This window comes from Gymnoscopelus microlampas (genome assembly GCF_963454915.1).
Source record: "Gymnoscopelus microlampas genome assembly, chromosome: 15".
Taxonomy (NCBI): Eukaryota; Metazoa; Chordata; class Actinopteri; order Myctophiformes; family Myctophidae; genus Gymnoscopelus; species Gymnoscopelus microlampas.
In genome coordinates this window covers 44,220,176-44,236,242 of record NC_139952.1, presented here as the reverse complement: position 1 = coordinate 44,236,242, position 16,067 = coordinate 44,220,176, and the positions used below count along the sequence as shown (strand labels likewise).

The 16,067-nt window shown below is 39.1% G+C and overlaps 1 protein-coding gene across 1 annotated transcript in view; it reads right to left on the bottom strand.

The window, feature by feature from the left end:
• Positions 1-16,067, bottom strand: part of LOC311062195 (uncharacterized protein) — a 137,701-nt gene that overhangs the window by 100,539 nt on the left and 21,095 nt on the right. Inside the window, exon 4 of the mRNA XM_084081063.1 lies at positions 5,770-5,814. Coding sequence (XP_083937189.1) covers positions 5,770-5,814 — 45 coding nt within the window. The remainder of the gene's footprint in view (positions 1-5,769; positions 5,815-16,067) is intronic.

Below are 16,067 nucleotides of genomic sequence, written 5' to 3'. Positions count from 1 at the left end.
AATACAGTAAATTCCTCTGTGTTGTTTAACTCTGAAAGTGTACAAGACACCTGCGTAGCGTTGATTACAATGTAGACTGGGCAAGGCCGTTGCGGGGGTGCCACATGCATTTTTCTAATGAATGAATTAATGAATTAATTAAACGACCATAAAGCAACGGTAACAACACACTCTACCAGCCTTCAGTGGTGGAAAAAGTACTCAAATGTTTTACTTAAGTAAAAGTATCAACACTGCAATGTAGAAATAGTCTGGAATTCAAAATGTACTTGAATAAAAGTATAAAAGTATTTGCATCAAAATGTACTTAAAGTACCAAAAGTAAAAGTACTCATTACACAATTGAGTAATGAGTAGTATCAAGTTGATATACAAATTTCCAATGTATACAAATCTTTTGAAAATAGCAGATCTACAAGCTCACAATTTGTCGCATCGTGAAAATCATGCAAAGTCACAAGTGTCAACTTGTGACTTTGTAGCAAGTGAGCGCGCGTGCGCGTGCGTGCGCGCGCACACACACACACACACACACACACACACACACACACACACACACACACACACACACACACACACACACACACACACACACACACACACACACACACACACACACACACACAGCTAGTCAGGCCCGGATTGGACGGTCTGGCACTTCTGGCAGATGCCAGAATGGCCGGGCATCTGCCAAGCCAAGCAAGAAATAATAAAAAAATAAAAAATAAAATAAAAAAACAGCCCGGCCGGTGGAAGAGAAATTGGCCGGCCCGGTCCATTCACTACATTGTCATAGGGGGATTGAAGTGATAGTGACACCTTGGTGGAGGGGAGGTAGAGACTTTGTTCCCCCCGACCCCCGCTCAAGTGGTTTGCTCCGTACGCTTGACGTAAACCACTTCAAAAAAAGCCGGGCGGGAATACGTCAATAGAATGTAAGCAGGTGGATTCTACTGTCAGGAGAGAATGGAGAGAAAACAAAACAAAAAAGTAAAGGCTGATGCGGAGAAAGTACAAGCTAAAAAACGAAAATGTCTGGAGGCTGGTGGGGGAAATGTTTAAAAATAACAAAGATGTTTTCCCAGCAGTCTGCTGAAAATAGTGTTAATGTCGGTCCATAAGCAGTCAGTGCTCGCACATGATGTGAGCGAAGATTTTCCACATTAAAATGGATCAAAAACCGTCTGAGGAGCACAGCATCACAGGAACACCTCGAGAGTCGAGGCCTTTATGCTGATGGCAATTGAAAAAGAGACTCTTGTGTCTTTGGACAAGGACTGCATCATCGACCGAAAGCGCACTGATGCGACAGCTGCTCATTCAATAAGGTAGAACATATCCTACAGTAGGCTACTTGTTTATTAATCTATTCAATTCTATTGTGCTTTGGTCAATTAATTGGGCAGCTGCTGCTGTGCGTATTTACGCAGTGCAATGTTGGTGTATGCGTTACAGTTCTTGTGTTTTTGGCCACCGTGCCCTTCTCTTTGTCTCAGGGTGAATTTGGTTGTAATAGACTAAAGAGTTTAACCATTTGGTGTGGCCTTATTTGATGATGCTGCAGCTTGATGTGAGATATGGTGCCTGCAGCCAGTGTTGTCAGGTCGGCTTATAAGTTTTCCCCAAGATTTTATTTGAAAATAGCAGATATAATAGCTCACAACGAGTCGCATCGTGATTCGTGACGCGTTGTGAGCTTGTAGATCTGCTATTTTCAAATAGCCGATGTATACAGTAGGTTTAAAGGGCTCATGTGGCCCATAGTCGCTTCTTTTGGGCTTGTTTTCCTAGACCTGGTTGTTTGTTTCTCTCATAGAACCTGGCAAGACTGCCCGCAGCAGGCAGTTGTTGGTGGCTGGTTTTGCGTGTTTCTCTGTGGAGTGTGAAGCTGTATATTAAGTGTAACAAATAATCGTATGCATATACAGTAGGCAATGTGTAGATCATTTGATAGACCAGTGAGCGCTATGATATTAAACTTGTGGACTGTGACTAGACGACGTGACCTATAAATGGAGTAATAGTAAAGAATTAATAATATTCCTTATATGTGTGAAATATGAACATCTGCAATGGTTCAATAATAATTAGCATGGATTATTACAAAAGAAAACTTCTACCATTTTAAATTGGTCTAGTAACTAATCAGGATAGGCTAGCTAAAACGTTTGACAAGAAATAATCAAAATACAACTAACACAATTATATCTTTCGTATTGTTTTATATAATATATAAAACAAAACGAAATAATAATAGTGTGTTCTAAATATATTATATTTAGAACACACTATTATTACTGTTGCAATGTTATTTAAACAGTAAACCTATATGGCCTAAAATAAAATATAAAGTAGAACAAATAAAGTAAAATCAGGCAAAAATAAGAATTAAATAACATAACCCTAACCTAACCCTAATCCTAACCCTAAAACCGAAATAAAGTCACCAGAAACCGAAAAGAAACTAACAAAATACTCCAATTAACCGCAATTTTTTGCACATTCGCGCGCGCAACCCCCGCTATGGGCAGGTGAAGATCACAAATGCCAGGGCCGATTTTCTGTGCCAGTCCGTGCCTGACCGCAGTAATGTATTTATTGTTGTCAGAGGAGCAGAATTTTTTTTTTTTTGGCCAGCGTCTTTCAGCAGCTAGACTGGGCAAGAGGGCCATTGCCCCTCTTGCCCAAATGACGCTTCGCTTCTGGTACAAGAGTACAAGTGTACCTTTGTACACTCATTACTCTTCAGAAATGATCATTTAATGCAATAACAAAAAGTTCAAACAGAATATTCTGGACAAATACCGAATTGAATGATTGATGGATTTATTGTCAAAATGATTTAATTGATGGAATGTTGGATTGTCAGATTAGGGTTCTACTTATGTACCTTAAACAATGCTTTTGTTTGTTTGGCTTGTTTGTTTATGTTCTTCACAATTCTTCTTTTTTTAAATAACAAAATGTAAAAAGGACCGGCTCTAATAAGCTACAAGCTTCTGCCTTTTCGGTAATGGGTCATTGTCTATTATTCAAAGAGGATCGATGATAACCATCAAGGTCATCAGTATACTACTGTATAGACACATGTATACACATGCGTATATAAAACATTAGGGGTCCGGGTGGTGCAGAGGTCAAGTTCCTGCCCATCACTGCAGGGACTATGAATTTGAATCCTACACAGTGTCTCTGGCTTGGCCGGGCACTCCAACCAACGCTATTAACCGTGTTCCCGGTGGGAAGCCGGATGTCTATAAGAATTTACAGATAGATAGATGATATATGGTGGATCTTACCATTCATTTCACCTCTAATTTCACACTTGTCGGCTTTGCAGGTCTTCCACAGGCCTCGGTTGTCAAACCAAGTTTTATTCCATCTGGATTCCTCCCAATTGTTTGTCACTGTGGAGACCACCAGCAGGATGTTCCCCATGATGGCACAGAGTAGACCCCCTCCCAACAAGCTGTGCATCTTGAGTTGAGCGGCCCTGTCAATGTACCCCAACACCAAGAGATACAGGAAATAGGATCCATGAGGCACACACACTGTTTGTGAACACATTAAGATCTATCATTACTTACATAACAAGACAATCATATTAAAAGACAATTCTGTACGAAGTGCTCATCACGGTCCTGCATGACTTCTGTATGTGCAGTCAATGTCATACTCTAGTAAATCCAAAATCACCACAACTGTGTAGCATAGTATACTTGTTGTCTCCGCCATGGCCGACGGCCACGAAGGCCGTGGCCGGAGACATGTTTTCGCCCCTGTCTGTTTGTGTGTCTGTGTGTCTGTGAGGAGCTACTAATCTCCGGCAATGTTGGACCGACCAAATGTTTCACATTGGCCTGTTATAGCACCACCAGGAGGCTGATTTTTGACTCCTACAGATTTTGTCCAAACCTCATGCAAATCAGTACTCGTTATATCTATAGTCATGTGATCAAGACGTATCTGTTGGATAGACTAATTCGGCACCCAAAGTGTGCAGGAGTGACCCGTTTTTAACAAAATACCACAAATCATGAACACAGCGTCCATTCATTGGTTTGAAACTTTGCATGCACATTCTCACTAGGCCAAGGAATAAATGTCTCCATAATCGTTTCACATATGATGGCGCTATAACAGTACGATTCACATTTTGGCCTACAACTCTTGAAAAATGTTTTCCCTTGGATTCCTTGCATCATTATGTAACTCCCCAAATAGACTACGCCCATTTCCACCTCACAACATTTTCCGCCATGTTGCTTTTCTTTGCAAAACACGTTTTTTTTGCCACTACTCCTACTCACACAAACCGCTACACATTATCTCTGGGGTCAAGTGATCAAGATGTATGAGTTTGATTTATCAGATCCCATTCCAAGTGGCTATGACTGGATTCCACAGTTTGTGTGCCCTGGGTAGGCAACCCGGCCTGGGCTCGAGGCCCACACTTTTCTAGTATTACTGTATACTGCTCTTGCCTTGACAAGTCTGACAGAGTACAAAGGTACCAAATAGCAAAATCCTTACTGTGACTAAACACTGCCATATCATATATACCCTTTTATGCCCATAGGAGTTCCGTGTCAGCCATGCCCAAATATGGAGTCCAGGCCAGTCTATGCTGTAAGTACTAGTACTGTATATGGGGATTTACGGATTTATCAATATTGCTTGGACAAACACTGATCCTAACAACTTCCTACTTGGCACATAAACTCCCTTGGGATACGCATGGAGAGTCTGAAGTTGATCTGTCTGATGGTTCTTGAGTTATGCGTGTATAACGCCTGGGTTTCGAACCTGGTCTCCCGCTTAGAAAGCCAACATCTTAACCTCCAGCTAGCCTAAAGGGGAATTCCCCCTTGGTTAGGGGATATATTAATCTTTTGGTCATCAGGCAGAGGCTCTGAGCCACTACTGTTACACGTGGGACACACGGATGGATACGCAGAGATTCCACTCATTTAGAGATATAATACATATGTCATTGATGACTGACATCATAGATTGGTCACACAACATCAGAGATCTACAGTACATGGAAGGCATGCTGTTATAAGACCCCATCTAGTTGAAACAAACATGAAGAGCCATGCAGCCAATGAGACAAAACAAAATATCAAGCTATTACGTTTTTTTTTTTTTTTATCAGAAACATAACCCAGTATGAACATCAAGGTTCAAGGTTGTACTTTATTGTTACATCTTGTGTACAGGTAAAACTTATCTTGGTTTGGCTTCCTTCAGACAATGCAGCAGCAGAGGTAATAACAACAACAGAATAATTATATTTGTATATTTGTAATTGTAAAAGATTTAAAGAAAAGAAAGAGTGCAAAAAGAGTAAAAAGAGAACGCTGTGCAGAAATATGTTCAGGTTAGACACTGACTGGTTGGCTGACTGCTGTAATCCATCTAAGATAATTTGATTACAACAGTACTGATCCAACATAGGAGTCTGGGCCTTACCTTGCTTCTTCTGGAAATGCTCCCTCTTGACTGGGCCGCCATTCTAAGGAAGAGAGGGATGTAATGGAAAAGAGAGGGAACAAGAGAGAGAGATAGAGGGAGTGATGCTTTACAGCTGAGGGAGAGAGAGTTAAAGATAATTCCCTTGGGACTATTAAAAAAAAATATATGACCACATTGTGTAATTGACCTCAAATGTCTATCATATATTGAGGGGCCTTGATAGCGCACACTTCCAGAATTGCTTTAACTTTGGCCCATAATGATAGAAGTGAAATTGCCATTGTAGTTTACCTGCTGCTATTCTCCCTGCAGTCTCTCCACCATCACTGGTAACGGCTGAGAGAGAGAGAGAGAGAGAGAGAGAGAGAGAGAGAGAGAGAGAGAGAGAGAGAGAGAGAGAGAGAGAGAGAGAGAGAGAGAGAGAGAGAGAGAGAGAATAATTACAGTGCTCCACCAGCAACTACTACCAAGTCGCACTGTTTCAGTGTTCACATAGTTCAATGTTGAAAATGAGTGGTATTCCTCTTTAAAGGAGTAGTTCACCCAAAAAAAATACTTATTTTCTATCAATTACACACCCCATGCAGCCTTGAATCATGGAGATTTTTTAGAATTTGTCGCATTCCTATGCCAATAATTTGATGACGCGGTCATTGGTCAATAGGAGTCTCATAGGAGACTCTTTGAAACTCTTTTTGAGTTTAGAAACTATGATCTTCCTCACACAACGCTGCCTGAATTTGATGCAATTTAATTTAAGCAGAAACTTGAATGCCAAAACTGTACTGAATGCACAATGTTGAATAGGCTTAATGATTGGGGTCAGCAGAGGGTAATTGTAGTAAATTTTACTAATTCGGCGGAAGTAACATTAGCGTTTTTTCTTCATATCCATAAGAGTAAAATCGCTGGGGTCATTTGTTTATTTTTGGAACAGAGCTCTTATTTGACGCGATATTAAACGTCTATGGGAATTCAGAACGGGGGGGGGACGGGGGACGGACGGGACAGATGTGTAAATTACGCCATACTTCGGTGCTCTATACAATAGGCCTATGGATTTTACATAATGTACAGACATGTACCCATGTTTAACTTCTTTTGATCTACCTTCTCCTGTCTGTGGTGACACAGTGTTTGAGAACCGGGACACTACATCATTCATGTTCATCTCCTTCAGAAGGTCCATTGTGAACATCAGGCCTCTCTCAGCACCATAGGTCTTCTTTATCTTAATACTGGTGTCCACCCTGTCACTGTTCTCCAGCTGGAAGTAGGGGATGTGTTTATACTCAGAAAGATGCCACTTGAACTGTTTGAAGTCATCGTCTCCCAACTCCTGCAGAATAGTGATGATGGTGGCTGTTCGGAAGTTTGCCATGGTTCGTCCCTGGTACAAACAGGAAGAATGTATATTCCATGAGAATAAGGAGGAAACACTGACTTATCACCATCATTCTATTTGGATGTGAAAATAAGTAAGGAACAGGAGGTGCTGATCAAACTTGACTTTTAGTTAATACTATTTATTCTTTTAACAATTGTAAAAGGTATTTGTAAAGAGTAACATCATAATTAAAAACATTTATTGCAACTTTGATGTAAGTAAAAAACAAACATGCTTGCCGTCTAGACGGCTTTAAACCAACACAGGCTGTATCAAATTGCTAGACTTAATAGTACTGGACTTAAAGTTCCTTGGCCAACAGCATTCTTTTGACATTTTGAGGTTAAGGCCTCAGTTATGTAAGCACATCAAATAGCTTTGGTTCTCATCAAACAGGTATTGTGCAGAGTACAGAAATTGGCATGAAGATGGAGTCACACAATTGGTATGTAAGCACATAGAAATTGTTGTGGTTGTCACCAAACAGACTTGTCACATTAATCTGTTGTGTAGCCCATTGTCACTCCATGTTACCACAGGAAATACAAGACACCAGCAGCGTGTCACAGTGAATATCATTTGTGAACTACCTAAGGGAGGTTGACTCTGAGTTGCAGGCTCTATTAGAAAGTGAGTGCAGGCATTTTCTGGAGTCTCAAACAGCTGAAAGGGCAGTTGAAGCAACAAGCGTGGTTGCAATGGCTGCAAGTGATTCTGCAAGGGATGCTGCAAAATTATGGTTCAATAGGGTCTGTGCATAACTGTAGTCTGTTTCCTTTTTAAATCTACGTTACTCGACCGATGTCTTGTCTAACTATTTAGGGAACTTCTCCGTCTGTCTGTCCATTGATTTGATTTACGACTTTGGATGCGTGCGTGAGCAATAAGAACAGATCTACAAGCGACGCGTTGTTAGCTTGTAGATCTGTTCTACAAGCTGAGAGAGAGATAGATAGAGAGAGAGAGAGAGAGAGAGAGAGTTTTCAACAGCTTGATTGTAAAACGATTATTAGATTTAGTTAATATGAAATATAGAACATAGTTGCTCAATCTTTCTTTCTTTTTGGGTTGTTTTTGCAACCCCAAGAAAGAGGGCACAATGGAACCAAATGAACCCTCGACGGGCACTAATTCGCCCATTTTAAAAGATCAGCATTCGTTCTATTTTCTCCTACCTACTGTTGGCGTGATGATGGTGGTTGGGGGGAGTCCGGTCAAAATAAGCAGCAAATGCCAGTTTAAGCCACGATAGATCAATGTAACATAGCTCTCAACATAGTGTACTGTATGATGGACCCAACTTCCTCACTTATGGAGCCTATATGATGGAGGAAGTTTTGAATGAAAAGGCTTACTATATGTTAAAGAACACAGCCACGATCAACAGACAGGCAGGCAGGCAGACAGACAGACAGACAGACAGACAGACAGACAGACAGACAGACAGACAGACAGACAGACAGACAGACAGCACTTTGGAATTTCCCAACACGGAACAAGGAAGCAAGAAAGAAAGACATTCCAACCACAGTTAAGTTCATACAATTATAGTGCACTTCTGGATCCCCCCCCCTCACACACTCACAGTGTTGACTATTAAACCATGCATGTAATGGGCCGACCTCCCACAGTTTTTTCCATAAGATGTCGAAGTTGGCAAAATGTTATGTTTTCTTTCATTCCACAGCACATTTTCCAAAGTTGCGTTCTATTAATGCTAATAGAATTACAATTAAAAATATGTTTTAATTTAGTTTGGATTTTGAAGGACTGACGGAATTGACTTGTTATGGTTGGGACACACCAGATAGTGATGTTATTTAGTGTATTTATCAACAAATAGAAAGCTTACCAGAGCTTCCACAGCTTTCCCGCCTTTTTTAAACCAGGAAGTGACCTTAGGATATAGCTAAACCTGTTTATGCCTGATTAAATTATGTTTTCGTAGAAATCTGACGGAGTTGACAACGATGGACAACTTAAAAGGGCGCACATGAAAAAAAAGAAGATGATTATGATTATAATAGTACATTATTACGCCTATGTTATCAATACACATGGTTAGTTTTTTTATGCTTTTACGAACAACAAAAAAGACATTTAAGTTGTGAATCCTAGTCTGAGACAAGGGTGTTTTCTGTCACAGTGCAATTTTGATGTAAAAAAAAAAGGAAACCAGAACAAAACATTGTATATATCTTATGTAATTCATATATATATAAATCTTTTAAGAATATATTTTCACCAAACGTTTTTTTAAATTAGGGTGTTAATAAATAATATGTGAACTGTTTTGGTAGGACATGATTTGTCCCAGTTCTCTCTCTCTCTCTATATATATATATATATATATATATATATATATATATATATATATATATATATATATATATATATATATATATATATATATATATATATATATATATATATGTATGCAGTGATGTTGCTAGGTTTTCAATGTAATGGGTCCTGGGATGCAAGGGTGGTCTTTTAGATGGGTCCCAGGGACATTTTATGAGTCCCACAAATTCACACCCTACGTGGTGCCCGGTGCTTGGACCCGGTTTTGTCAACGGGGGGGGGGGGGGGGGGGGGGGGGGGGGTTCAGTGCGGACCCGTTCCTGCTTTTCAAGACCGATACCGATATATATACATATATTAAAAAATCATAAATATATTTTTTCATATCTATATGAATCTGTAGTATTAGCACACCTTATGGTAAGAAATACTAGTAGTGGACAACAGGTGGATTTAACATACCTTTGACCAATAGAATACATTTAATCATATAACCTTTTAATCGTTATATTTTATTTTGTATTATTTATGAATGTAGAATTTATTCTTACTATTTATTGTGTAGCAATAAAAGACTGAAAACACTGGCTTACAGTGGAATTATTGGCAACTAAAGAAATAGGAATTCAAGAAATAATGAAGACAAATACTGACAATGCCTATGAACATTGGCTTGCAGTTATTGCACATAGCCAACATGCAATAATAATATTAAGCTTGTCATTGAGAAAGGAAAATAAAGTTGTCTTTTTGAGGAGAAGTGGAACCTTGTAAGTCACTTTAAGTTTAGCATGAGGGAGAGGGTCTACCCTCTTCAGGGAATTAATTGATATGATATCTCTAGGCTACAGAAAACATTCAGTTGGCTATTAAACATACACAAGACACAGACGATAGACAACCGGTTACTTACAGCTGCCATTAATTAGTGCTTTTGATTGCCTTTGTGGTCAAATCAGGGTCAAATGCATAGGCTCAACGAGCCATCGTTAACCTGCTAATGTTACACAGCTGATTGGCAACATTAATCCACCACATCACTCTGATGTCCAAGCAAGTTGGAGAACACTCTAAAATCGGGGATTTTACTTTGGCTGGTCAATTTAAGATGACAATAGCAACAAAGGTTAGTAGTAGACCTGTATGTATGATGATCAGTTATTATTCCAGACAGTGGTCTATCCAAGACGTTTTAACACGTTTAAGACCAGGTCTCAACCAGCTCCTCATGCCGTCTCTCTCTCTCTCTGTGTGTGGGGAGGGGAGGGGCTGTGCTGCTGCTGTGCGAGAGTCTCCACACAACGTCTAACCGAGTTATACTTCTCTAGTACAACGGTGTCTAACCGGAGAGTTATACTTCTCCACACACGGTGTCTAACCGAGAGTCCAGGGCTCCATGCAGATCACAGCTGACAAATATTATCGGAGCTATTATTAATGTTATCGGTTTTATCGGGATGATGTCATAAATCCTGATATCAGACCAATAATTATCGGGCTGATACTTATCGTGCACTACTAATTTTACCGCGAATTATTTTTATATTTTTCTGTGTTTTCTAGTGCGTCCCATGGACGCAACTGCGGTGTCACGAATGCGTCCTTTCGCAATATGGTGCGTCAGAGACGCAGGACGCAGGCCTACGAGCATCTCTGTGTATGTATGTATGTATGTATGTATGTATGTATGTATATATATATATATATATATATATATATATATATATATATATATATATATATATATATATATATATATATATATATATATACATATACATATATATATATACATGTTAAAATCTTAAAGGCTCACACATTGGTGTTTTACTGTAAAAGAGGGAATCTTGTGTAGAAGCAGTTGTAGCTGTAGTAGCAGTTGTACTAGTAAATATAGTGTTACTACTAGTCAATCAATCAATCAATTGATATTAGTCATAGCATACAAGTCTTGTCCTGTACTTACCTCAGTGAAGTTGTAGGTTTTAGAGTGAAGTCAATACAGCAGTTCAACAGACCTGTCTCCTATTATGTTTTGGGTGGATTAGGGTTTATTCTACTATTTATCTATCTACTGTTTCTTTCTTTCTGTCTCTGTCTTTTTCTGTAGAAGTCTCTCTGGTTAACAAGTTGATCTCAGTGTTACAACAAATCTGAGTGACAGAAAGAGTCCTTTAATGTTCCTTTAATACAACATCTGTACAGCCTGTAGACTGCCTCAACCAATCACAACATGATTTGTTGAGGTTCCACCAGTATTTAAATTTGTTGAGCTATTTTTCCATTGGCTAAACACAATGACACAGTCTCTCGACCGGCAGAAAACGATCACACACATCTCTTGAATTTTGAGCAGAAAACTGCCTAGGTTACGCTATTCTTGTCATTACTGCAAACTCAGCCCCAATTTGCTGCCGTAATCTGAAAACTCATCTCTTCAGAGTGACTCCATCTTAGTCTGTAGCACTTTACCTAGATATGACCACCATGCAGACTTAGCTTGGTCATTTGTCCTCATGTTTTTGTTACTTAGGCTTGTTTTTCTTAACCACAATGTTATCATTTACATAATAGCAGGTTATTTAGACAGATGATTTGACTTTGATCTCTTTATTGATAATAAACATATGTGTTGGAGCCAAAATGCCTTTCTGTTTATTTTGTTTTTGTTTTATTTAATTGAATGGTGTGGCCTTGGTAATGACTGATGTCATGTCAATCAGTCGGTGGGTGGTTACTATGGGAACCATGATATACCAGTCAGTGGGTGATTGTGGGCAGGTGTGCAATGGGAGAAGCCACACAGTTTTCGACCGTGCTATGTCAAGCCGTACCAGGTCGGCGTTCCATGTCTGTAAGATGAGTTTGTCATCACTATGCATTTAATTTGTGTATGGATTGACATATCCAAAGGCACTCTCTGGACATTGAATGATTTGCATGCGTCAAACTAAAAAGTCAACCCAGTTGCCCCTCACAGTAGTACCTACAGGTAGAGGCTCTACAGTAAATACATACATTGTACATACATCACACCATTATCAAAAGGATAAACACAAAAAAGCAAGCGACTTATTTCCATTGCCGTCCTTTTATATGTATGCTATGTATATTTACTAGCTTTGTTCTTTACCTAGTATCCTATAGTTAATTGTACAGTTTATTATATTTTATAAAATATTGTTTAGACTGATGCTACTGTAGGTTCTTGGTTTACCTGTGATCCTAGTTTACTGAGACACTACACTGTCTCTGTTTACCAAGCTTATTGTAAGTCTCTCTGGATAAGAGCATCTGCTAAATGCCTTCATTGTAAATTGCAGTACAAGCATAAATGCCTGCTTGAAGAAACCAGAGAGATACCTCCAATCTCATGTGTCTCACCTCTGGTATGCTAAGGCCACGCCACTTGAACTTTTGATTTTCACTTCTATCGGTGCGCTACACAGTACCTTGGAACATGATTGGATGGCTCTGAACATTAGTACATTTGTCTCAATAATATGCATAAGTCTTCCTCTGCCCCTCCTAAGGGGAAAGAATGAACTCCATAGTGAAATAACACAAAGGCTTATATGTTGCTCTCGTTGGCTTTTTTTTGCCCTGCTACCATTGTACACACCCCTTCATTCCACGTGACAGGGAGGTGAGAGCCATGAGATGGGACTCTCCAGCATTACAGTTTCGGTAGACAGGGATATTGTATTGTATTGTAGTGGTACTTTCTGGGTTTTCATTTTCAGTTCATTTTTAATACATTTGTATTTGCTTTTTAAGTGGGTTTACTAGTTTAGTTTTCTATTTGTGGAAAAAGGGCTTAGTTTTAGTTTTAGTGTTTGTATTAGTCTTTATAAAGGGTATTTGTCAGGGGTGAGAAGCCCAGAACAAGTATTATGTCATTTAAAAGTAAAGCTTGGAAGATACAAGCAAAATACTAACTCAATTAATGACTTTTAGTTAGTTAAGACAAAATGTAAAGTAAAGACAAAAAAGTAAATGTGTTCTTTTTGTAAAGCCTTGAATTTATTTTTCTTTCAGTCAGCAATTTTTCCAAAACAATTCTAGCTTTACACACACACACACACACACACGCACACGCACGCGCGCACACACACACACACACACACGTAAGTCTAGTTGCCACAAAATACATCTAAAAGCTCACCCAAACATAGACTACAATCGGGCATGCTTTCTGATTAACAAGTGAATCTCAGTGTTGCAAAAGTTAATGTTGTTTTTTTGTCTCCTGATTTGGTGAAGCTGCCTGTGGGGCATTGTGCTTTCTTGCCACACCTGAGACAGTGGGAGAAGGAACAACAATTTAGTCGTGACAGCAACTTGTCGCATCGATGCCAAGTTTGCAACTGAAACCATTCTGCAGTTAAGATGAGGGTTTAGTTCAAAGAGGGTAGAGAATGCACACCAGAGTAGGTTTTTTTTTTTAATTTAAAATCCTCCTTAAAGGACAACTTTGTTTTTTTACAACCAAGGTTTATGTTTTAGATTGTAATTAAAGTAAATAAAAGATGAGTGTTAAAATATTTAAATTGACTGCTTTCTATAGTTTTAGCAATTTTCGCGATCTTTTTTACAGTGGATGGGGGCATTCTGTCCGGTGGCTAAATATTTTTTTTTTTTACACAATAACCCCGCGATTTCTTTATTATTATTTACAGTAGCTTTTCTAGTCCCCAATAACTCACATCTGGCCATCAAAGACCACCATACCTTTTTTATTGTGTAAAAAATACATATTTAGCCACCGGTCAGAATGCCCCTGCCCACTGTAAAAAAGATTGCAAAAATTGCTAAAACTATAGAAAGCAGTAAATGAAAAAAAAATAACACTCATCTTTTATTTACTTTAATTACAAGATAAAATATAAACCTTGGTTGTAAAAAAAAACAAAGTTGTCCTTTAACCCTTAACACATTGAGTGCCAAAACCGTAGATCTACGTGTTTGCAAATGTTTCTTTCTTTTTTTTTTCACAAGGGACGCAACTTAGGAATGATCCGAGGACCCTGTAAAATGGAATGGACGGATGTGAATCCAGTCCAAAAACGTACCTTCCGTCCGCTCCCATTATAGGATCTTGAGAAAAAGGTCCATATCTCCATATCTTTTTACAGTGGTGAAAACAAGCCATTTTCGACGGGCAATCACTCCGATCGCGAAATATTATTGTTGTGGTTGTCACCAAACAGACTTGTCACATTAATCTGTTGTGTAGCCCATTGTCACTCCATGTTACCACAGGAAATACAAGACACCAGCAGCGTGTCACAGTGAATATCATTTGTGAACTACCTAAGGGAGGTTGACTCTGAGTTGCAGGCTCTATTAGAAAGTGAGTGCAGGCATTTTCTGGAGTCTCAAACAGCTGAAAGGGCAGTTGAAGCAACAAGCGTGGTTGCAATGGCTGCAAGTGATTCTGCAAGGGATGCTGCAAAATTATGGTTCAATAGGGTCTGTGCATAACTGTAGTCTGCTTCCTTTTTAAATCTACGTTACTCGACCGATGTCTTGTCTAACTATTTAGGGAACTTCTCCGTCTGTCTGTCCATTGATTTGATTTACGACTTTGGATGCGTGCGTGAGCAATAAGAACAGATCTACAAGCGACGCGTTGTTAGCTTGTAGATCTGTTCTACAAGCTGAGAGAGAGATAGATAGAGAGAGAGAGAGAGAGAGAGAGAGTTTTCAACAGCTTGATTGTAAAACGATTATTAGATTTAGTTAATATGAAATATAGAACATAGTTGCTCAATCTTTCTTTCTTTTTGGGTTGTTTTTGCAACCCCAAGAAAGAGGGCACAATGGAACCAAATGAACCCTCGACGGGCACTAATTCGCCCATTTTAAAAGATCAGCATTCGTTCTATTTTCTCCTACCTACTGTTGGCGTGATGATGGTGGTTGGGGGGAGTCCGGTCAAAATAAGCAGCAAATGCCAGTTTAAGCCACGATAGATCAATGTAACATAGCTCTCAACATAGTGTACTGTATGATGGACCCAACTTCCTCACTTATGGAGCCTATATGATGGAGGAAGTTTTGAATGAAAAGGCTTACTATATGTTAAAGAACACAGCCACGATCAACAGACAGGCAGGCAGGCAGACAGACAGACAGACAGACAGACAGACAGACAGACAGACAGACAGACAGACAGACAGACAGACAGACAGACAGACAGACAGCACTTTGGAATTTCCCAACACGGAACAAGGAAGCAAGAAAGAAAGACATTCCAACCACAGTTAAGTTCATACAATTATAGTGCACTTCTGGATCCCCCCCCCTCACACACTCACAGTGTTGACTATTAAACCATGCATGTAATGGGCCGACCTCCCACAGTTTTTTCCATAAGATGTCGAAGTTGGCAAAATGTTATGTTTTCTTTCATTCCACAGCACATTTTCCAAAGTTGCGTTCTATTAATGCTAATAGAATTACAATTAAAAATATGTTTTAATTTAGTTTGGATTTTGAAGGACTGACGGAATTGACTTGTTATGGTTGGGACACACCAGATAGTGATGTTATTTAGTGTATTTATCAACAAATAGAAAGCTTACCAGAGCTTCCACAGCTTTCCCGCCTTTTTTAAACCAGGAAGTGACCTTAGGATATAGCTAAACCTGTTTATGCCTGATTAAATTATGTTTTCGTAGAAATCTGACGGAGTTGACAACGATGGACAACTTAAAAGGGCGCACATGAAAAAAAAGAAGATGATTATGATTATAATAGTACATTATTACGCCTATGTTATCAATACACATGGTTAGTTTTTTTATGCTTTTACGAACAACAAAAAAGACATTTAAGTTGTGAATCCTAGTCTGAGACAAGGGTGTTTTCTGTCACAGTGCAATTTTGATGTAAA